This window comes from Scyliorhinus torazame, chromosome 6 (assembly GCF_047496885.1).
Source record: "Scyliorhinus torazame isolate Kashiwa2021f chromosome 6, sScyTor2.1, whole genome shotgun sequence".
Classification (NCBI taxonomy): Eukaryota; Metazoa; Chordata; class Chondrichthyes; order Carcharhiniformes; family Scyliorhinidae; genus Scyliorhinus; species Scyliorhinus torazame.
This window is the reverse complement of record NC_092712.1, coordinates 2,918,878-2,944,464: the sequence shown is the minus strand read 5'-3', so window position 1 is coordinate 2,944,464 and position 25,587 is coordinate 2,918,878. Positions and strand designations below refer to the sequence as shown.

Below are 25,587 nucleotides of genomic sequence, written 5' to 3'. Positions count from 1 at the left end.
AGATCAGTGTCTCACTCCACACTCACTCCAGTTTCAGATCAGAGTCTAACTCCACACTCACTCCAGATTCAGATCAGTGTCTAACTCCACACTCACTCCAGATTCAGATCAGTGTCTAACTCCACACTCACTCCAGATTCAGATTAGAGACTAACTCCACACTCACTCCAGATTCAGATCAGTGTCTAACTCCACACTCACTCCAGATTCAGATCAGTGTCTAACTCCACACTCACTCCAGATTCAGGTCAGAGTCTAACTCTACACTCACTCCAGTTTCAGATCAGTGTCTAACTCCACACTCACTCCAGATTCAGATCAGAGTCTAACTCCACACTCACTCGATTCCAGATCAGTGTCTAACTCCACACTCACTCCAGATTCAGATCAGAGTCCAACCCCACACTCACTCCAGTTTGAGATCAAAGTCTAACTCCACACTCACTCCAGTTTCAGATCAGAGTCTAACTCCACACTCACTCGATTCCAGATCAGTGTCTAACTCCACACTCACTCCAGATTCAGATCAGAGTCTAACTCCACACTCACTCCAGATTCAAATCAGTGTCTAACTCCACACTCACTCCAGATTCAGATCAGAGTCTAACTCCACACTCACTCGATTCCAGATCAGTGTCTAACTCCACACTCACTCCAGATTCAGATCAGAGTCTAACTCCACACTCACTCCAGTTTCAGATCAGTGTCTAACTCCACACTCACTCCAGATTCAGATCAGAGTCTAACTCCACACTCACTCCAGACTCCAGATCAGAGTCTAACTCCACACTTAGTCCAGACTCCAGATCAGAGTCTAACTCCACACTCACTCCAGATTCAGATCAGTGTCTAACTCCACACTCACTCCAGTTTCAGATCAGTGTCTAACTCCACACTCACTCCAGATTCAGGTCAGTGTCTAACTCCACACTCACTCCAGATTCAGGTCAGAGTCTAACTCTACACTCACTCCAGTTTCAGATCAGAGTCTAACTCCACACTCACTCCAGTTTAAGATCAGTGTCTAACTCCACACTCACTCCAGATTCAGATCAGTGTCTCACTCCACACTCACTCCAGTTTCAGATCAGTGTCTAACTCCACACTCACTCCTGTTTCAGATCAGTGTCTAACTCCACACTCACTCCAGATTCAGATCAGAGTCTAACTCCACACTCACTCGATTCCAGATCAGTGTCTAACTCCACACTCACTCCAGATTCAGATCAGAGTCCAACCCCACACTCACTCCAGTTTCAGATCAGAGTCTAACTCCACACTCACTCCAGTTTCAGATCAGAGTCTAACTCCACACTCACTCGATTCCAGATCAGTGTCTAACTCCACACTCACTCCAGATTCAGATCAGAGTCTAACTCCACACTCACTCCAGATTCAGATCAGTGTCTAACTCCACACTCACTCCAGATTCAGATCAGAGTCTAACTCCACACTCACTCGATTCCAGATCAGTGTCTAACTCCACACTCACTCCAGATTCAGATCAGAGTCTAACTCCACACTCACTCCAGTTTCAGATCAGTGTCTAACTCCACACTCAGTCCAGATTCAGATCAGTGTCTCACTCCACACTCCCTCCAGTTTCAGATTAGTGTCTAACTCCACACTCACTCCAGTTTCAGATCAGTATCTAACGCCACACTCACTCCAGATTCAGATCAGTGTCTAACTCCACACTCACTCCAGATTCAGGTCAGAGTCTAACTCTACACTCACTCCAGTTTCAGATCAGTGTCTAACTCCACACTCACTCCAGATTCAGATCAGAGTCTAACTCGACACTCACTCCAGTTTAAGATCAGTGTCTAACTCCACACTCACTCCAGATTCAGATCAGTGTCTCACTCCACACTCACTCCAGTTTCAGATCAGTGTCTAACTCCACACTCACTCCTGTTTCAGATCAGTGTCTAACTCCACACTCACTCCAGATTCAGATCAGAGTCTAACTCCACACTCACTCGATTCCAGATCAGTGTCTAACTCCACACTCACTCCAGATTCAGATCAGAGTCCAACCCCACACTCACTCCAGTTTCAGATCAGAGTCTAACTCCACACTCACTCCAGTTTCAGATCAGAGTCTAACTCCACACTCAATCGATTCCAGATCAGTGTCTAACTCCACACTCACTCCAGATTCAGATCAGAGTCTAACTCCACACTCACTCCAGTTTCAGATCAGTGTCTACCTCCACACTCACTCCAGATTCAGATCAGTGTCTAACTCCACACTCACTCCAGATTCAGATCAGAGTCTAACTCCACACTCACTCCAGACTCCAGATCAGAGTCTAACTCCACACTCACTCCAGATTCAGATCAGTGTCTAACTCCACACTCACTCCAGATTCAGGTCAGAGTCTAACTCTCCACTCACTCCAGTTTCAGATCAGTGTCTAACTCCACACTCACTCCAGATTCAGATCAGAGTCTAACTCCACACTCACTCCAGATTCAGATCTGTGTCTAACTCAACACTCACTCGAGATTCAGATCAGTGTCTGACTCCACTCTCACTCCAGATTCAGATCAGAGTCTAACTCCACACTCACTCCAGTTTCAGATCAGTATCTAACGCCACCCTCACTCCAGATTCAGATCAGTGTCTAACTCCACACTCACTCCAGTTTCAGATCAGTGTCTAACTCCACACTCAGTCCAGATTCAGATCAGTGTCTAACTCCACACTCACTCCAGATTCAGATCAGTGTCTAACTCCACACTCACTCCAGATGCAGATCAGTGTCTCACTCCACACTCCCTCCAGTTTCAGATTAGTGTCTAACTCCACGCTCACTCCAGTTTCAGATCACGGTCTTACTCCAAGCTCACTCTAGACTCCAGATCAGAGTTTAACTCCACACTCAGCCCAGATTCCAGATCAGTCTCTAACTCCTCACTCACACCAGACTCCAGATCAGAGTCTAACTCCACACTCACTCCAGTTTCAGATCAGAGTCGAACTGCAACCTCACTCCAGATTCCAGATAAGTCTATAATTCTACACTCACTCCAGATTCCAGATCAGTGTCTAACTCCACACTCACTCCAGATTCAGATCAGTGTCGAACTCCACACTCACTCCAGTTTCAGATCAGTGTCGAACTCCACATTCACTCGTTTCAGATCAGAGTCTAACTCCACACTCACTCCAGATTCAGATCAGTGTTTAACTCCACACTCACTCCAGATTCAGATCAGTGTCTAACTCCACACTCACTCCAGATTCAGATCAGAGTCTAACTCCACACTCACTCCAGATTCAGATCTGTGTCTAACTCAACACTCACTCCAGATTCAGATCAGTGTCTGACTCCACTCTCACTCCAGATTCAGATCAGAGTCTAACTTCACACTCACTCCAGTTTCAGATCAGTATCTAACGCCACACTCACTCCAGATTCAGATCAGTGTCTATCTCCACACTCACTCCAGTTTCAGATCAGTGTTTAACTCAACACTCACTCCAGTTTCAGATCAGTGTCTCACTCCACGCTCACTCCAGATTCAGATCAGTGTCTAACTCCACACTCACTCCAGACTCCAGATCAGTGTCTAACTCCACACTCACTCCAGATTCAGATCAGTGTCTAACTCCACACTCACTCCAGTTTCAGATCAGTATCTAACTCCACACTCAGTCCAGATTCAGATTAGTGTCTAACTCCACACTCACTCCAGATTCAGATCAGTGTCTAACTCCACACTCACTCCAGACTCCAGATCAGTGTCTAACTCCACACTCACTCCAGTTTCAGATCAGTATCTAACTCCACACTCACTCCAGTTTCAGATCAGTGTCTAACTCCACACTCACTCCAGATTCAGATCAGAGTCTAACTCCACACTCACTCCAGATTCAGATCTGTGTCTAACTCAACACTCACTCGAGATTCAGATCAGTGTCTGACTCCACTCTCACTCCAGATTCAGATCAGAGTCTAACTCCACACTCACTCCAGTTTCAGATCAGTATCTAACGCCACACTCACTCCAGATTCAGATCAGTGTCTCACTCCACACTCACTCCAGTTTCAGATCAGTGTCTAACTCCACACTCACTCCAGATTCAGATCAGTGTCTAACTCCACACTCACTCCAGATTCAGATCAGAGTCTAACTCCACACTCACTCGATTCCAGATCAGTGTCTAACTCCACACTCACTCCAGATTCAGATCAGAGTCTAACTCCACACTCACTCCAGTTTCAGATCAGTGTCTAACTCCACACTCACTCCAGATTCAGATCAGTGTCTAACTCCACACTCACTCCAGACTCCAGATCAGAGTCTAACTCCACACTCACTCCAGACTCCAGATCAGAGTCTAACTCCACACTCACTCCAGATTCAGATCAGTGTCTAACTCCACACTCACTCCAGATTCAGGTCAGAGTCTAACTCTCCACTCACTCCAGTTTCAGATCAGTGTCTAACTCCACACTCACTCCAGATTCAGATCAGAGTCTAACTCCACACTCACTCCAGATTCAGATCTGTGTCTAACTCAACACTCACTCGAGATTCAGATCAGTGTCTGACTCCACTCTCACTCCAGATTCAGATCAGAGTCTAACTCCACACTCACTCCAGTTTCAGATCAGTATCTAACGCCACCCTCACTCCAGATTCAGATCAGTGTCTAACTCCACACTCACTCCAGTTTCAGATCAGTGTCTAACTCCACACTCAGTCCAGATTCAGATCAGTGTCTAACTCCACACTCACTCCAGATTCAGATCAGTGTCTAACTCCACACTCACTCCAGATGCAGATCAGTGTCTCACTCCACACTCCCTCCAGTTTCAGATTAGTGTCTAACTCCACGCTCACTCCAGTTTCAGATCACGGTCTTACTCCAAGCTCACTCTAGACTCCAGATCAGAGTTTAACTCCACACTCAGCCCAGATTCCAGATCAGTCTCTAACTCCTCACTCACACCAGACTCCAGATCAGAGTCTAACTCCACACTCACTCCAGTTTCAGATCAGAGTCGAACTGCAACCTCACTCCAGATTCCAGATAAGTCGATAATTCTACACTCACTCCAGATTCCAGATCAGTGTCTAACTCCACACTCACTCCAGATTCAGATCAGTGTCGAACTCCACACTCACTCCAGTTTCAGATCAGTGTCGAACTCCACATTCACTCGTTTCAGATCAGAGTCTAACTCCACACTCACTCCAGATTCAGATCAGTGTTTAACTCCACACTCACTCCAGATTCAGATCAGTGTCTAACTCCACACTCACTCCAGATTCAGATCAGAGTCTAACTCCACACTCACTCCAGATTCAGATCTGTGTCTAACTCAACACTCACTCCAGATTCAGATCAGTGTCTGACTCCACTCTCACTCCAGATTCAGATCAGAGTCTAACTTCACACTCACTCCAGTTTCAGATCAGTATCTAACGCCACACTCACTCCAGATTCAGATCAGTGTCTATCTCCACACTCACTCCAGTTTCAGATCAGTGTTTAACTCAACACTCACTCCAGTTTCAGATCAGTGTCTCACTCCACGCTCACTCCAGATTCAGATCAGTGTCTAACTCCACACTCACTCCAGACTCCAGATCAGTGTCTAACTCCACACTCACTCCAGATTCAGATCAGTGTCTAACTCCACACTCACTCCAGTTTCAGATCAGTATCTAACTCCACACTCACTCCAGTTTCAGATCAGTGTCTAACTCCACACTCAGTCCAGATTCAGATCAGTGTCTAACTCCACACTCACTCCAGATTCAGATCAGTGTCTAACTCCACACTCACTCCAGTTTCAGATTAGTGTCTAACTCCACGCTCACTCCAGTTTCAGATCACGGTCTTACTCCAAGCTCACTCTAGACTCCAGATCAGAGTTTAACTCCACACTCAGCCCAGATTCCAGATCAGTCTCTAACTCCTCACTCACACCAGACTCCAGATCAGAGTCTAACTCCACACTCACTCCAGTTTCAGATCAGAGTCGAACTGCAACCTCACTCCAGATTCCAGATAAGTCTATAATTCTACACTCACTCCAGATTCCAGATCAGTGTCTAACTCCACACTCACTCCAGATTCAGATCAGTGTCGAACTCCACACTCACTCCAGTTTCAGATCAGTGTCGAACTCCACATTCACTCGTTTCAGATCAGAGTCTAACTCCACACTCACTCCAGATTCAGATCAGTGTTTAACTCCACACTCACTCCAGATTCAGATCAGTGTCTAACTCCACACTCACTCCAGATTCAGATCAGAGTCTAACTCCACACTCACTCCAGATTCAGATCTGTGTCTAACTCAACACTCACTCCAGATTCAGATCAGTGTCTGACTCCACTCTCACTCCAGATTCAGATCAGAGTCTAACTTCACACTCACTCCAGTTTCAGATCAGTATCTAACGCCACACTCACTCCAGATTCAGATCAGTGTCTATCTCCACACTCACTCCAGTTTCAGATCAGTGTTTAACTCAACACTCACTCCAGTTTCAGATCAGTGTCTCACTCCACGCTCACTCCAGATTCAGATCAGTGTCTAACTCCACACTCACTCCAGACTCCAGATCAGTGTCTAACTCCACACTCACTCCAGATTCAGATCAGTGTCTAACTCCACACTCACTCCAGTTTCAGATCAGTATCTAACTCCACACTCACTCCAGTTTCAGATCAGTGTCTAACTCCACACTCAGTCCAGATTCAGATCAGTGTCTAACTCCACGCTCACTCCAGATTCAGATCAGTGTCTAACTCCACACTCACTCCAGATTCAGATCAGAGTCTAACTCCACACTCACTCCAGTTTCAGATCAGTGTCTAACTCCACACTCACTCCAGATTCAGATCAGTGTCTAACTCCACACTCACTCCAGACTCCAGATCAGAGTCTAACTCCACACTCACTCCAGACTCCAGATCAGAGTCTAACTCCACACTCACTCCAGATTCAGATCAGTGTCTAACTCCACACTCACTCCAGATTCAGGTCAGAGTCTAACTCTCCACTCACTCCAGTTTCAGATCAGTGTCTAACTCCACACTCACTCCAGATTCAGATCAGAGTCTAACTCCACACTCACTCCAGATTCAGATCTGTGTCTAACTCAACACTCACTCGAGATTCAGATCAGTGTCTGACTCCACTCTCACTCCAGATTCAGATCAGAGTCTAACTCCACACTCACTCCAGTTTCAGATCAGTATCTAACGCCACCCTCACTCCAGATTCAGATCAGTGTCTAACTCCACACTCACTCCAGTTTCAGATCAGTGTCTAACTCCACACTCAGTCCAGATTCAGATCAGTGTCTAACTCCACACTCACTCCAGATTCAGATCAGTGTCTAACTCCACACTCACTCCAGATGCAGATCAGTGTCTCACTCCACACTCCCTCCAGTTTCAGATTAGTGTCTAACTCCACGCTCACTCCAGTTTCAGATCACGGTCTTACTCCAAGCTCACTCTAGACTCCAGATCAGAGTTTAACTCCACACTCAGCCCAGATTCCAGATCAGTCTCTAACTCCTCACTCACACCAGACTCCAGATCAGAGTCTAACTCCACACTCACTCCAGTTTCAGATCAGAGTCGAACTGCAACCTCACTCCAGATTCCAGATAAGTCTATAATTCTACACTCACTCCAGATTCCAGATCAGTGTCTAACTCCACACTCACTCCAGATTCAGATCAGTGTCGAACTCCACACTCACTCCAGTTTCAGATCAGTGTCGAACTCCACATTCACTCGTTTCAGATCAGAGTCTAACTCCACACTCACTCCAGATTCAGATCAGTGTTTAACTCCACACTCACTCCAGATTCAGATCAGTGTCTAACTCCACACTCACTCCAGATTCAGATCAGAGTCTAACTCCACACTCACTCCAGATTCAGATCTGTGTCTAACTCAACACTCACTCCAGATTCAGATCAGTGTCTGACTCCACTCTCACTCCAGATTCAGATCAGAGTCTAACTTCACACTCACTCCAGTTTCAGATCAGTATCTAACGCCACACTCACTCCAGATTCAGATCAGTGTCTATCTCCACACTCACTCCAGTTTCAGATCAGTGTTTAACTCAACACTCACTCCAGTTTCAGATCAGTGTCTCACTCCACGCTCACTCCAGATTCAGATCAGTGTCTAACTCCACACTCACTCCAGACTCCAGATCAGTGTCTAACTCCACACTCACTCCAGATTCAGATCAGTGTCTAACTCCACACTCACTCCAGTTTCAGATCAGTATCTAACTCCACACTCACTCCAGTTTCAGATCAGTGTCTAACTCCACACTCAGTCCAGATTCAGATCAGTGTCTAACTCCACACTCACTCCAGATTCAGATCAGTGTCTAACTCCACACTCACTCCAGACTCCAGATCAGTGTCTAACTCCACACTCACTCCAGTTTCAGATCAGTATCTAACTCCACACTCACTCCAGTTTCAGATCAGTGTCTAACTCCACACTCATTCCAGATTCAGATCAGTGTCTAACTCCACACTCACTCCAGATTCAGATCAGTGTCTAACTCCACACTCACTCCAGATGCAGATCAGCGTCTAACTCCACACTCACTCCAGATTCAGATCAGAGTCTAACTCCACACTCACTCCAGATTCAGATCTGTGTCTAACTCAACACTCACTCGAGATTCAGATCAGTGTCTGACTCCACTCTCACTCCAGATTCAGATCAGAGTCTAACTCCACACTCACTCCAGTTTCAGATCAGTATCTAACGCCACACTCACTCCAGATTCAGATCAGTGTCTCACTCCACACTCACTCCAGTTTCAGATCAGTGTCTAACTCCACACTCACTCCAGATTCAGATCAGTGTCTAACTCCACACTCACTCCAGATTCAGATCAGAGTCTAACTCCACACTCACTCGATTCCAGATCAGTGTCTAACTCCACACTCACTCCAGATTCAGATCAGAGTCTAACTCCACACTCACGCCAGTTTCAGATCAGTGTCTAACTCCACACTCACTCCAGATTCAGATCAGTGTCTACCTCCACACTCACTCCAGATTCAGATCCGTGTCTAACTCCACACTCACTCCAGATTCAGATCAGAGTCTAACTCCACACTCACTCCAGACTCCAGATCAGAGTCTAACTCCACACTCACTCCAGACTCCAGATCAGAGTCTAACTCCACACTCACTCCAGATTCAGATCAGTGTCTAACTCCACACTCACTCCAGTTTCAGATCAGTGTCTAACTCCACACTCACTCCAGATTCAGGTCAGTGTCTAACTCCACACTCACTCCAGTTTCAGATCAGTCTAACTCCACACTCACGCCAGATTCAGATCAGTGTGTAACTCCACACTCACTCCAGATTCAGATCAGAGTCTAACTCCACACTCACTCCAGATTCAGATCTGTGTCTAACTCAACACTCACTCGAGATTCAGATCAGTGTCTGACTCCACTCTCACTCCAGATTCAGATCAGAGTCTAACTCCACACTCACTCCAGTTTCAGATCAGTATCTAACGCCACCCTCACTCCAGATTCAGATCAGTGTCTAACTCCACACTCACTCCAGTTTCAGATCAGTGTCTAACTCCACACTCAGTCCAGATTCAGATCAGTGTCTAACTCCACACTCACTCCAGATTCAGATCAGTGTCTAACTCCACACTCACTCCAGATGCAGATCAGTGTCTCACTCCACACTCCCTCCAGTTTCAGATTAGTGTCTAACTCCACGCTCACTCCAGTTTCAGATCACGGTCTTACTCCAAGCTCACTCTAGACTCCAGATCAGAGTTTAACTCCACACTCAGCCCAGATTCCAGATCAGTCTCTAACTCCTCACTCACACCAGACTCCAGATCAGAGTCTAACTCCACACTCACTCCAGTTTCAGATCAGAGTCGAACTGCAACCTCACTCCAGATTCCAGATAAGTCTATAATTCTACACTCACTCCAGATTCCAGATCAGTGTCTAACTCCACACTCACTCCAGATTCAGATCAGTGTCGAACTCCACACTCACTCCAGTTTCAGATCAGTGTCGAACTCCACATTCACTCGTTTCAGATCAGAGTCTAACTCCACACTCACTCCAGATTCAGATCAGTGTTTAACTCCACACTCACTCCAGATTCAGATCAGTGTCTAACTCCACACTCACTCCAGATTCAGATCAGAGTCTAACTCCACACTCACTCCAGATTCAGATCTGTGTCTAACTCAACACTCACTCCAGATTCAGATCAGTGTCTGACTCCACTCTCACTCCAGATTCAGATCAGAGTCTAACTTCACACTCACTCCAGTTTCAGATCAGTATCTAACGCCACACTCACTCCAGATTCAGATCAGTGTCTATCTCCACACTCACTCCAGTTTCAGATCAGTGTTTAACTCAACACTCACTCCAGTTTCAGATCAGTGTCTCACTCCACGCTCACTCCAGATTCAGATCAGTGTCTAACTCCACACTCACTCCAGACTCCAGATCAGTGTCTAACTCCACACTCACTCCAGATTCAGATCAGTGTCTAACTCCACACTCACTCCAGTTTCAGATCAGTATCTAACTCCACACTCACTCCAGTTTCAGATCAGTGTCTAACTCCACACTCAGTCCAGATTCAGATCAGTGTCTAACTCCACACTCACTCCAGATTCAGATCAGTGTCTAACTCCACACTCACTCCAGACTCCAGATCAGTGTCTAACTCCACACTCACTCCAGTTTCAGATCAGTATCTAACTCCACACTCACTCCAGTTTCAGATCAGTGTCTAACTCCACACTCATTCCAGATTCAGATCAGTGTCTAACTCCACACTCACTCCAGATTCAGATCAGTGTCTAACTCCACACTCACTCCAGATGCAGATCAGCGTCTAACTCCACACTCACTCCAGATTCAGATCAGAGTCTAACTCCACACTCACTCCAGATTCAGATCTGTGTCTAACTCAACACTCACTCGAGATTCAGATCAGTGTCTGACTCCACTCTCACTCCAGATTCAGATCAGAGTCTAACTCCACACTCACTCCAGTTTCAGATCAGTATCTAACGCCACACTCACTCCAGATTCAGATCAGTGTCTCACTCCACACTCACTCCAGTTTCAGATCAGTGTCTAACTCCACACTCACTCCAGATTCAGATCAGTGTCTAACTCCACACTCACTCCAGATTCAGATCAGAGTCTAACTCCACACTCACTCGATTCCAGATCAGTGTCTAACTCCACACTCACTCCAGATTCAGATCAGAGTCTAACTCCACACTCACTCCAGTTTCAGATCAGTGTCTAACTCCACACTCACTCCAGATTCAGATCAGTGTCTACCTCCACACTCACTCCAGATTCAGATCCGTGTCTAACTCCACACTCACTCCAGATTCAGATCAGAGTCTAACTCCACACTCACTCCAGACTCCAGATCAGAGTCTAACTCCACACTCACTCCAGACTCCAGATCAGAGTCTAACTCCACACTCACTCCAGATTCAGATCAGTGTCTAACTCCACACTCACTCCAGTTTCAGATCAGTGTCTAACTCCACACTCACTCCAGATTCAGGTCAGTGTCTAACTCCACACTCACTCCAGTTTCAGATCAGTCTAACTCCACACTCACGCCAGATTCAGATCAGTGTGTAACTCCACACTCACTCCAGTTTCAGATCAGAGTCTAACTCCACACTCAATCCAGATTCAGATCAGTGTCTAAATGCACACTCACTCCAGGTTCAGATCTGTGTCTAACTCCACACTCACTCCAGATTCATATCAGTGTCTAACTCCACATTCACTCCAGATTCTAGATCAGTGTCTAACTCCACACTCACTCCAGATTCAGATCACTGTCTAACTCCACACTCACTCCAGATTCAGATCAGTGTCTAGCTCCACACTCACTCCAATTTCAGATCGGTGTCTATCTCCACACTCACTCCAGATTCAGATCGGTGCCTAAATCCACACTGACTCCAGATTCAGATCAGTGTCTAACTCCACACTCACTCCAGAATCAGATCAGTGTCTAACTCCACACACACTCCAGATTCAGATCAGTGTCTAACTCCACACTCACTCCAGATTCAGATCAGTGTCTAACTCCACACTCACTCCAGATTCAGATCAGTGTCTAACTCCACACTCACTCCAGTTTCAGATCAGAGTCGAACTCCACACTCACTCCAGTTTCAGATCAGCGTCTAACTCCACACTCACTCCAGATACGGATCAGTGTCTCACGCCACACTCACTCCAGATTCAGATCAGTGTCTAACTCCACACTCACTCCAGATTCAGATCAGTGTCTAACTCCACACTCACTCCAGATTCAGATCAGTGTCTAACTCCACACTCACTGCAGATTCAGATCAGAGTCTAACTCCACACTCACTCAAGATTCAGATCAGAGTCTAACTCCACACACACTCCAGATTCAGATCAGTGTCTAACTCCACACTCACTCCAGATTCAGATCAGTGTCTAACGCCACACTCACTCCAGTTTCAGATCAGTGTCGAACTCCACACTCACTCCAGTTTCAGATCAGTGTCTAACTCCACACTCACTCAAGATTCAGATCAGTGTCTAACTCCACACTCACTCCAGGTTCAGATCAGTGTCTAACTCTACACTCACTCCAGATTCAGATCAGTGTCTAACTCGACATTCACTCCAGATTCTAGATCAGTGTCTAACTCCACACTCACTCCAGATTCAGATAAGTGTCTAACTCCACACTCACTCCAGATTCAGATCAGTGTCTAACTCTACACTCACTCCAGATTCAGATCAGTGTCAAACTCGACATTCACTCCAGATTCTAGATCAGTGTCTAACTCCACACTCACTCCAATTTCAGATCTGTGTCTAACTCCACAGTCACTCCAGATTCAGATCAGTGTCTAACTCCACACTCACTCCAGATTCAGATCAGTGTCTAACTCCACACTCACTCCAGATTCAGATCAGTGTCTAACTCCACACTCACTCCAGTTTCAGATCAGAGTCGAACTCCACACTCACTCCAGTTTCAGATCAGAGTCGAACTCCACACTCACTCCAGTTTCAGATCAGTGTCTAACTCCACACTCACTCCAGATTCAGATCAGTGTCTAACTCCACACTCACTCCAGATTCAGATCAGAGTCTAGCTCCACACTCACTCCAGATTCAGATCAGTGTCTAACTCCACACTCACTCCAGACTCCAGATCAGAGTCTAACTCCACACTCACTCCAGATTCAGATCAGTGTCTAACTCCACACTCACTCCAGTTTCAGATCAGTATCTAACTCCACACTCACTCCAGTTTCAGATCAGTGTCTAACTCCACACTCACTCCAGATTCAGATCAGTGTCTAACTCCACATTCACTCCAGATTCAGATCAGTGTCTAACTCCACAGACACTCCAGATTCAGATCAGTGCCTAACACCACACTCAGTCCAGATTCAGATCAGTGTCTAACTCCACACTCACTCCAGTTTCAGATCAGAGTCTAACTCCACACTCACTCGATTCCAGATCAGTCTAACTCCACACTCACTCCAGATTCAGATCTGTGTCTAACTCCACACTCACTCGAGATTCAGATCAATGTCTAACTCCACACTCACTCCAGATTCCAGATGAGAGTCTAACTCCACATTCACTCCAGTTTCAGATCACTGTCTAACTCCACACTCACTCCAGTTTCAGATCAGTGTCTAACTCCACACTCACTCCAGTTTCAGATCAGAGTCGAACTCCACACTCACTCCAGTTTCAGATCAGTGTCTAACTCCACACTCACTCCAGATTCAGATCAGTGTCTAACTCCACACTCACTCCAGATTCAGATCAGAGTCTAGCTCCACACTCACTCCAGATTCAGATCAGTGTCTAACTCCACACTCACTCCAGACTCCAGATCAGAGTCTAACTCCACACTCACTCCAGATTCAGATCAGTGTCTAACTCCACACTCACTCCAGTTTCAGATCAGTATCTAACTCCACACTCACTCCAGTTTCAGATCAGTGTCTAACTCCACACTCACTCCAGATTCAGATCAGTGTCTAACTCCACACTCACTCCAGATTCAGATCAGTGTCTAACTCCACACTCACTCCAGTTTCAGATCAGAGTCTAACTCCACACTCACTCGATTCCAGATCAGTCTAACTCCACACTCACTCCAGATTCAGATCTGTGTCTAACTCCACACTCACTCGAGATTCAGATCAATGTCTAACTCCACACTCACTCCAGATTCCAGATCAGAGTCTAACTCCACATTCACTCCAGTTTCAGATCACTGTCTAACTCCACACTCACTCCAGTTTCAGATCAGTGTCTAACTCCACACTCACTCCAGATTCAGATCAGTGTCTAACTCCACACTCAGTCCAGATTCAGATCAGTGTCTAATTCCACACTCACTCAAGATTCAGATCAGAGGCTAACTCCACACTCACTCCAGTTTCAGATCAGAGTCTAACTCCACACTCACTCGATTCCAGATCAGTCTAACTCCACACTCACTCCAGATTCAGATCTGTGTCTAACTCCACACTCACTCGAGATTCAGATCAATGTCTAACTCCACACTCACTCCAGATTCCAGATCAGAGTCTAACTCCACATTCACTCCAGTTTCAGATCAGTGTCTAACTCCACACTCACTCCAGTTTCAGATCAGTGTCTAACTCCACACTCACTCCAGATTCAGATCAGTGTCTAACTCCACACTCACTCCAGATTCAGATCAGTGTCTAACTCCACAGTCACTCCAGATTCAGATCAGTGCCTAACTCCACACTCAGTCCAGATTCAGATCAGTGTCTAACTCCACACTCACTCCAGTTACAGATCAGTGTCTAACTCCACACTCACTCCAGATTAAGATCGGTGTCTAACATAACAGTTGTACCTGTTTCCAGCAACATCCAGTACATGAATCTCAGATGCCTTCGCAAGTTCAGGAGGGAGATGCGTTAACCGGTTGTCACGGAGACTTAGCACGTTTAAACTCACACAGCCTCCCAATTCAGCTGGAAACGATGCCAGCCGGTTCCGATCCACATTCAGGTTTGTTAGTTTCTTCAGCTTTCCAATAGACTTGGGCAGTGCCTGAAATTAATGCAGAAGGACGTACATTTCTCCAGCTTCTTTCACACCAATAGGAGGGACTTATGTCAAAAGTTATTCGATAACACTGCAAGTAACATTCCCTTGCTGTTCATTAAACAATGCCATGAATCTTTTACATCCGATCAAGAGAGCAAACCAGCATTCGCACTCACACAATAGACAACTCTGATTGGAGGGGGGCAGGTGTGTAGTGATATTGTCACTGGACTGGTAATCCCGGGGCCCAGGCTAATGTTCCACCACTGCAAATGGTACAATTTAAATTCGATAAAAATCTGGAATTAAAAGTCTCACGATGACCATGAAACCATTGTCGATTGTCGTAAAAACTCATCTGGTTCACTAATGGCAATAAATACTCGCCCAGTGACGGAAGGCCACAACATATTTTAAAAATGCAGCACTCTCTCAGTACTGACCCTCTGACAGTGCAGCACTCCCTCAGTACTGACCCTCTGACAGTGCGGTACTCCCTCAGTACTGACCCTCTGACAGTGCGGCACTCCCTCAGTACTGACCCTCTGACAGTGCGGCACTCCCTCGGTACTGACCCTCTGACAGCGCAGCACTCCCTCAGTACTGACCCTCTGACAGTGCGGCGCTCCCTCAGTACTGACCCTCTGACAGTGCGGTACTCCCTCAGTACTGACCCTCTGACAGTGCGGTACTCCCTCAGTACTGACCCTCTGACAGTGCAGCACTCCCTCAGTACTGACCCTCTGACAGTGCGGCACTCCCTCAGTACTGACCCTCTGACAGTGCGGCGCTCCCTCAGTACTGACCCTCTGACAGTGCAGCACTCCCTCAGTACTGACCCTCTGACAGTGCGGCACTCCCTCAGTACTGACCCTCCGACAGTGAAGCGCTCCCTCAGTACTGACCCTCTGACAGTGTGGCACTCCCTCAGTACTGACCCACTGACAGCGCGGCACTCCCTCAGTACTGACCCTCTGACAGTGCAGCACTCCCTCAGTACTGACCCTCTGACAGTGCGGCACTCCCTCAGTACTGACCCTCCCACAGTGCAGTACTCCCTCAGTACTGACCATCTGACAATGCGGCACTCCCTCAGTACTGACCCTCTGACAGTGCGGCACTCCCTCAGTGCTGACCCTCTGACAGTGCAGCACTCCCTCAGTACTGACCCTCTGACAATGCAGCACTCCCTCAGTGCTGACCCTCTCACAGTACGGCACTCCCTCAGTACTGACCCTCTGACAGTGCGGCACTCCCTCAGTACTGACCCTCCCACAGTGTAGCACTCCCTCAGTACTGACCCTCTGACAGTGCGGCACTCCCGCAGTACTGACCCTCTGACAGTGTGGCACTCCCTCAGTACTGACTCTCTGACAGTGCGGCACTCTCTCAGTACCGACCCTCCCACAGTGCGGCACTCCCTCAGTACTGACCCTCTGACAGTACGGCACTCCCTCAGTACTGACCCTCTGACAGTGCAGCATTCCCTCAGTACTGACCCTCTGACAGTGCGGCACTCCCTCAGTACTGACCCTCTGACAGTGCGGCACTCCCTCAGTACTGACCCTCTGACAGTGCAGCACTCCCTGAGTACTGACCCTCTGACAGTACGGCACTCCCTCAGTACTGACCCTCTGACAGTGCGGCACTCTCTCAGTACTGACCCTCCCACAGTGTAGCACTCCCTCAGTACTGACCCTCTGACAGTGCGGCACTCCTCAGTACTGACCCTCTGACAGTGCGGCACTCCCTCAGTACTGACCCTCTGACTGTGCAGCACTCCCTCAGTACTGACCCTCTGACAGTGCAGCATTCCCTGAGTACTGACCCTCTGACAGTGCAGCACTCCCATAGTACTGACCCTCTGACAGTGCGGCACTCCCTCTGTACTGACCCTCTGACAGTGCAGCACTCCCTCAGTACTGACCCTCTGACAGTGCGGCACTCCCTCAGTACTGACCCTCCCACAGTGCAGTACTGCCTCAGTACTGACCATCTGACAATGCGGCACTCCCTCAGTACTGACCCTCTGACAGTGCGGCACTCCCTCAGTGCTGACCCTCTGACAATGCAGCACTCCCTCAGTGCTGACCCTCTCACAGTACGGCACTCCCTCAGTACTGACCCTCTGACAGTGCGGCACTCCCTCAGTACTGACCCTCCCACAGTGTAGCACTCCCTCAGTACTGACCCTCTGACAGTGCGGCACTCCCGCAGTACTGACCCTCTGACAGTGTGGCACTCCCTCAGTACTGACTCTCTGACAGTGCGGCACTCTCTCAGTACCGACCCTCCCACAGTGCGGCACTCCCTCAGTACTGACCCTCTGACAGTACGGCACTCCCTCAGTACTGACCCTCTGACAGTGCAGCATTCCCTCAGTACTGACCCTCTGACAGTGCAGCACTCCCTCAGTACTGACGCTCTGACAGTACGGCACTCCCTCAGTACTGACCCTCTGACAGTGCAGCACTCCCTCAGTACTGACCCTCTGACAGTGTAGCGCTCCCTCAGTACTGACCCTCTGACAGTGCAGCATTTCCTCAGTACTGACCCTCTGACAGTGCAGCACTCCCTCAGTACTGACCCTCTGACAGTGCAGCACTCCCTCAGTACTGACCCTCTGACAGTGCAGCATTCCCTCAGTACTGACCCTCTGACAGTGCAGCACTCCCTCAGTACTGACCCTCTGACAGTGCGGCACTCCCTCAGTACTGACCCTCTGACAGTGCGGCACTCCCTCTGTACTGAACCTCTGACAGTGCAGTACTCCCTCAGGACTGACCCTCTGACAGTGTGGCACTCCCTCAGTACTGACCCTCTGACAGTGTGGCACTCCCTCAGTACTGACCCACCCACAGTGCAGTACTCCCTCAGTACTGACCCTCTGACAGTGCGGCACTCCCTCAGTACTGACCCTCTGACAGTGCGGCACTCCCTCAGTACTGACCCTCTGACAGTGCAGCATTCCCTGAGTACTGACCCTCTGACAGTGCAGCACTCCCATAGTACTGACCCTCTGACAGTGCGGCACTCCCTCTGTACTGACCCTCTGACAGTGCAGCACTCCCTCAGTACTGACCCTCCCACAGTGTAGCACTCCCTCAGTACTGACTCTCTGACAGTGCGGCACTCTCTCAGTACTGACCCTCCCACAGTGCGGCACTCCCTCAGTACTGACCCTCTGACAGTACGGCACTCCCTCAGTACTGACCCTCTGACAGTGCAGCATTCCCTCAGTACTGACCCTCTGCCAGTGCAGCACTCCCTCAGTACTGACCCTCTGACAGTGCAGCACTCCCTCAGTACTGACCCTCTGACAGTGCAGCACTCCCTCAGTACTGACCCTCTGACAGTACGGCACTCCCTCAGTACTGACCCTCTGACAGTGCGGCACTCCCTCAGTACTGACCCTCCCACAGTGTAGCACTCCCTCAGTACTGACCCTCTGACAGTGCGGCACTCCGTCAGTACTGACCCTCTGACAGTGCGGCACTCCCTCAGTACTGACCCTCCGACAGTGAAGCGCTCCCTCAGTACTGACCCTCTGACAGTGTGGCACTCCCTCAGTACTGACACTCTGACAGTGCGGCACTCTCTCAGCACTGACCCTCCCACAGTGCGGCACTCCCTCAGTACTGACCCTCTGACAGTGCGGCACTCCCTCAGTACTGACCCTCCCACAGTGCAGCACTCCCTCAGTACTGACCCTCCCACAGTGCAGCACTCCCTCAGTACTGACCCTCTGACAGTGCGGCACTCCCTCAGTACTGACCCTCCGACAGTGAAGCGCTCCCTCAGTACTGACCCTCTGACAATGTGGCACTCCCTCAGTACTGACCCTCTGACAGTGCAGCACTCCCTCAGTACTGACCCTCTGACAGTGCGGCACTCCCTCAGTACTGACCCTCTGACAGTACGGCACTCCCTCAGTACTGACCCTCTGACAGTGCAGCATTCCCTCAGTACTGACCCTCTGACAGTGCAGCACTCCCTCAGTACTGACGCTCTGACAGTACGGCACTCCCTCAGTACTGACCCTCTGACAGTGCAGCACTCCCTCAGTACTGACCCTCTGACAGTGTAGCGCTCCCTCAGTACTGACCCTCTGACAGTGCAGCATTTCCTCAGTACTGACCCTCTGACAGTGCAGCACTCCCTCAGTACTGACCCTCTGACAGTGCAGCACTCCCTCAGTACTGACCCTCTGACAGTGCAGCATTCCCTCAGTACTGACCCTCTGACAGTGCAGCACTCCCTCAGTACTGACCCTCTGACAGTGCGGCACTCCCTCAGTACTGACCCTCTGACAGTGCGGCACTCCCTCTGTACTGAACCTCTGACAGTGCAGTACTCCCTCAGGACTGACCCTCTGACAGTGTGGCACTCCCTCAGTACTGACCCTCTGACAGTGTGGCACTCCCTCAGTACTGACCCACCCACAGTGCAGTACTCCCTCAGTACTGACCCTCTGACAGTGCGGCACTCCCTCAGTACTGACCCTCTGACAGTGCGGCACTCCCTCAGTACTGACCCTCTGACAGTGCAGCATTCCCTGAGTACTGACCCTCTGACAGTGCAGCACTCCCATAGTACTGTCCCTCTGACAGTGCGGCACTCCCTCTGTACTGACCCTCTGACAGTGCAGCACTCCCTCAGTACTGACCCTCCCACAGTGTAGCACTCCCTCAGTACTGACTCTCTGACAGTGCGGCACTCTCTCAGTACTGACCCTCCCACAGTGCGGCACTCCCTCAGTACTGACCCTCTGACAGTACGGCACTCCCTCAGTACTGACCCTCTGACAGTGCAGCATTCCCTCAGTACTGACCCTCTGCCAGTGCAGCACTCCCTCAGTACTGACCCTCTGACAGTGCAGCACTCCCTCAGTACTGACCCTCTGACAGTGCAGCACTCCCTCAGTACTGACCCTCTGACAGTACGGCACTCCCTCAGTACTGACCCTCTGACAGTGCGGCACTCCCTCAGTACTGACCCTCCCACAGTGTAGCACTCCCTCAGTACTGACCCTCTGACAGTGCGGCACTCCGTCAGTACTGACCCTCTGACAGTGCGGCACTCCCTCAGTACTGACCCTCCGACAGTGAAGCGCTCCCTCAGTACTGACCCTCTGACAGTGTGGCACTCCCTCAGTACTGACACTCTGACAGTGCGGCACTCTCTCAGTACTGACCCTCCCACAGTGCGGCACTCCCTCAGTACTGACCCTCTGACAGTGCGGCACTCCCTCAGTACTGACCCTCCCACAGTGCAGCACTCCCTCAGTACTGACCCTCCCACAGTGCAGCACTCCCTCAGTACTGACCCTCTGACAGTGCGGCACTCCCTCAGTACTGACCCTCCGACAGTGAAGCGCTCCCTCAGTACTGACCCTCTGACAATGTGGCACTCCCTCAGTACTGACCCTCTGACAGTGCAGCACTCCCTCAGTACTGACCCTCTGACAGTGCGGCACTCTCTCAGTACTGACCCTCCCACAGTGTAGCACTCCCTCAGTACTGACCCTCTGACAGTGCGGCACTCCCTCAGTACTGACCCTCTGACAGTGCGGCACTCCCTCAGTACTGACCCTCTGACTGTGCAGCACTCCCTCAGTACTGACCCTCTGACAGTGCAGCATTCCCTCAGTACTGACCCTCTGACAGTGCGGCACTCCCTCAGTACTGACCCTCTGACAGTGCAGCACTCCCTCAGTACTGACCCTCTGACAGTACGGCACTCCCTCAGTACTGACCTTCTGACAGTGCGGCACTCTCTCATTACTGACCCTCCCACAGTGTAGCACTCCCTCAGTACTGACCCTCTGACAGTGCGGCACTCCCTCAGTACTGACCCTCTGACAGTGCGGCACTCCCTCAGTACTGACCCTCTGACAGTGCAGCACTCCCTCTGTACTGACCCTCTGACAGTGCGGCACTCCCTCAGTACTGACCCTCTGACAGTGCAGCACTCCCTCAGTACTGACCCTCTGACAGTGTGGCACTCCCTCTGTACTGACCCTCTGACAGTGCGGCACTCCCTCAGTACTGACCCTCTGACAGTGCGGCACTCCCTCAGTACTGACCCTCTGACAGTGCGGCACTCCCTCAGTACTGACCCTCTGACAGAGCAACACTCCCTCAGTGCTGACCCTCTGACAGTGCGGCAATCTCTCAGTACTGACCCTCCCACAGTGCGGCACTCCCTCAGTACTGACCCTCTGACAGTGCGGCACTCCCTCAGTACTGACCCTCCCACAGTGCAGTACTCCCTCAGTACTGACCCTCCCACAGTGCAGCACTCCCTCAGTACTGACCCTCTGACAGTGCTGCACTCCCTCAGTACTGACTCTCTGACAGTGCAGCACTCCCTCAGTACTGACCCTCTGACAGTGCGGCTCACCCTCAGTACTGACCCTCTGACAGTGCGGCACTCCCTCAGTACTGACCCTCTGACAGTGCGGCACTCCCTCAGTACTGACCCTCTGACAGTGCGGCACTCCCTCAGTACTGACCCTCTGACAGTGCAGCACTCCCTCAGTACTGACCCTCTGACAGTGCAGCACTCCCTCAGTACTGACCCTCTGACAGTGCGGCACTCCCTCAGTACTGACCCTCTGACAGTGCAGCACTCCCTCAGTACTGACCCTCTGACAGTGCGGCACTCCCTCAGTACTGACCCTCTGACAGTGCGGCACTCCCTCAGCACTGACCCTCTGACAGTGCAGCACTCCCTCAGTACTGACCCTCCCACAGTGCAGCGCTCCCTCAGTACTGACCCTCCCACAGTGCAGCACTCCCTCAGTACTGACCCTCCCACAGTGCAGCGCTCCCTCAGTACTGACCCTCCCACAGTGCAGTACTCCCTCAGTAACAACAAGGCCCAAGTGTCGAAGCTTAACACAGAGTCACCCATTGCATTTGATACTTAGATTGGAGAATGTTTAACAACAAATACAGCTGCGGGTTGTGAACCTCGCCCAGCTGTGTGCGGTCCCCACTTACCGTCAGCAGGTTCTCAGTCAGGATCAGCTCCGTCAGATGTGTGCATTCCCCGACTGCCTCTGTTAAATGCGTTAACCGATTCTGATCCACCTTCAGAATGGACAACTGCTTCAACTGGCCTGTAACCACAACAAGATCATCTAAAATAGCCACTTCAATGTCCACCTGCTGGAGACAACACCCAGGGCAGTCCGGCCAGTTCGCTGATTAACTTCTATCCTCCCTCCTCGATGCCCGACAGTCTCCATTACCCCACACGGACCAACAGTCGCACGTCCACCTCCCCGTCCACCTCAGATACTAATGTCCACCCTCCACATGGTCCTCGGGTCCCTGTGCCCCTCCTCAGGGACCCAATTCTCCACGCCCCCCCCCTTCCCCATTGACCCCGAGACACATGCCACCCCTTCCCCGTGGTCCTCAGGTCCCCAAGCCCCCTCCCCGTGAGCCCCAGTCCCCAAGCTCCCTCCCCGTGGACTGCAGTCCCCAAGCCCCCTCCCCGTGGACCCCAGTCCCCAAGCCCCCTCCCCGTGGACCGCAGTCCCCAAGCCCCCTCCCCGTGGACCGCAGTCCCCAAGCCCCTTCCCCGTGGACCCCAGTCCCCAAGCCCATTCCCCGTGGACCCCAGTCCCCAAGCCCCCTCCCCGTGGACCCCAGTCCCCAAGCCCATTCCCCGTGGACTGCAGTCCCCAAGCCCACCCCCGTGGATGCCAGTCCCCAAACCCCCTCCCCGTGGACCCCGTCCCCAAGCCCATTCCCCGTGGACCCCAGTCCCCAAGCCCCCTCCCCGTGGACCCCAGTCCCCAAGCCCCCTCCCCGTGGACCCCAGTCCCCAAGCCCCCTCCCCGTGGACCCCAGTCCCCAAGCCCCCTCCCCGTGGACCCCAGTCCCCAAGCCCCCTCCCCGTGGACCCCAGTCCCCAAGCCCCCTCCCCGTGGACCCCAGTCCCCAAGCCCCCTCCCCGTGGACCCCAGTCCCCAAGCCCCCTCCCCGTGGACCCCAGTCCCCAAGCCCCCTCCCCGTGGACCCCAGTCCCCAAGCCCATTCCCCGTGGACCCCAGTCCCCAAGCCCATTCCCCCTGGACTGCAGTCCCCAAGCCCCCTCCCCGTGGACCCCAGTCCCCAAGCCCCCTCCCCGTGGACCCCAGTCCCCAAGCCCCCCCAAGGTCCCGGACACCCCTCTCCCTGGACCGGGGATCCCGGCCGCCCCTCTCCCTGGACCGGGGATCCCGGCCGCCCCTCTCCCTGGACCGGGGATCCCGGCCGCCCCTCTCCCTGGATCGGGGATCCCGGCCGCCCCTCTCCCTGGATCGGGGATCCCGGCCGCCCCTCTCCCTGGGTCGGGGATCCCGGACTCCCCTCTCCCTGGACCGGGATCCCGGCCGCCCCTCTCCCTGGACCGGGGATCCCGGCCGCCCCTCTCCCTGGACCGGGGATCCCGGCCGCCCCTCTCCCTGGACCGGGGATCCCGGCCGCCCCTCTCCCTGGATCGGGGATCCCGGCCGCCCCTCTCCCTGGATCGGGGATCCCGGCCGCCCCTCTCCCTGGATCGGGGATCCCGGCCGCCCCTCTCCCTGGATCGGGGATCCCGGCCGCCCCTCTCCCTGGATCGGGGATCCCGGCCGCCCCTCTCCCTGGATCGGGGATCCCGGCCGCCCCTCTCCCTGGACCGGGGATCCCGGCCGCCCCTCTCCCTGGATCGGGGATCCCGGCCGCCCCTCTCCCTGGATCGGGGATCCCGGCCGCCCCTCTCCCTGGACCGGGATCCCGGCCGCCCCTCTCCCTGGACCGGGGATCCCGGCCGCCCCTCTCCCTGGTCCGGGGGTTCCGGCCGCCCCTCTCCCTGGATCGGGGATCCCGGCCGCCCCTCTCCCTGGATCGGGGAACCCGGCCGCCCCTCTCCCTGGACCGGGGATCCCGGCCGCCCCTCTCCCTGGACCGGGGATCCCGGCCGCCCCTCTCCCTGGATCGGGGATCCCGGCCGCCCCTCTCCCTGGATCGGGGATCCCGGCCGCCCCTCTCCCTGGATCGGGGATCCCGGCCGCCCCTCTCCCTGGATCGGGGATCCCGGCCGCCCCTCTCCCTGGATCGGGGGTCCCGGCCGCCCCTCTCCCTGGATCGGGGATCCCGGCCGCCCCTCTCCCTGGATCGAGGGACCTGGACACCCCTCTCCCTGGACCGGGGATCCCGGCCGCCCCTCTCCCTGGACCGGGGATCCCGGCCGCCCCTCTCCCTGGATCGGGGATCCCGGCCGCCCCTCTCCCTGGATCGGGGATCCCGGCCGCCCCTCTCCCTGGATCGGGGGTCCCGGCCGCCCCTCTCCCTGGATCGGGGATCCCGGCCGCCCCTCTCCCTGGATCGGGGATCCCGGCCGCCCCTCTCCCTGGATCGGGGATCCCGGCCGCCCCTCTCCCTGGATCGGGGGTCCCGGCCGCCCCTCTCCCTGGATCGGGGATCCCGGCCGCCCCTCTCCCTGGATCGAGGGACCTGGACACCCCTCTCCCTGGACCGGGGATCCCGGCCGCCCCTCTCCCTGGACCGGGATCCCGGCCGCCCCTCTCCCTGGACCGGGGATCCCGGCCGCCCCTCTCCCTGGACCGGGGATCCCGGCCGCCCCTCTCCCTGGACCGGGGATCCCGGCCGCCCCTCTCCCTGGACCGGGGATCCCGGCCGCCCCTCTCCCTGGACCGGGGATCCCGGCCGCCCCTCTCCCTGGATCGGGGGTCCCTGCACATTAATGTGAAGCAGTACTCACCAATGCCATCGGGTATTGACTCCAGTGGGTTCTGAGACAGCAGCAGGTCAGTCAATGCCACCAGTCCACTGATCTCGTTTGGGAGCATCTCCAGTTTATTTTCCGAAACATCCAGGCAGACAAGGCGTTTTAGATTCCCCAATTCCTAAAGAAAGGAACAGAGCAGGATCCTCATCCCATAATTGTTTCATTTTTATTAAGGTTTTAACATTTGAGAACATACTTCACACAACCAGACAAGATCAACACATGGATCTACAAGAATTTTACAGCCACTGTGGTTTGAATTATCATTCACGTGATGCATTGTCTTGACCCGCGGGGCCTGTCACACAAGGTTCAAAAGTGGAGGTGACAAAGTGATGGAGACAGATACAGACAGAAGTGGCTTTGACGGAAACACTGCTGCTGTGTGCTGCTGTGCAGTGCGCCTCTGGCACCTCACCATGCTGGGGGGGGGGGGGCGTGCTGCTGGGAGAATCATTCTTTTGTTGCCCTTTGCCCCTTACTGTTTAGCACAGGGCTAAATCGCTGGCTTTGAAAGCAGACCAAGGCAGGCCAGCAGCACGGTTCAATTCCCGTACCAGCCTCCCCGGACATTCGCCGGAATGTGGCGACTAGGGACTTTTCACAGTCACTTCATTTGAAGCCGACTTGTGACAATAAGCGATTTTC

At 52.2% G+C, this 25,587-nt stretch overlaps 1 protein-coding gene across 1 annotated transcript in view; it reads right to left on the bottom strand.

Annotated features, from left to right (window-relative positions):
- Positions 1-25,587, bottom strand: part of LOC140425664 (uncharacterized) — a 456,044-nt gene that overhangs the window by 223,067 nt on the left and 207,390 nt on the right. Inside the window, exons 9-11 of the mRNA XM_072510159.1 lie at positions 24,913-25,057; positions 22,158-22,276; positions 14,957-15,156 (exon numbers count right to left, since the gene is read on the bottom strand). Coding sequence (XP_072366260.1) covers positions 14,957-15,156; positions 22,158-22,276; positions 24,913-25,057 — 464 coding nt within the window. The remainder of the gene's footprint in view (positions 1-14,956; positions 15,157-22,157; positions 22,277-24,912; positions 25,058-25,587) is intronic.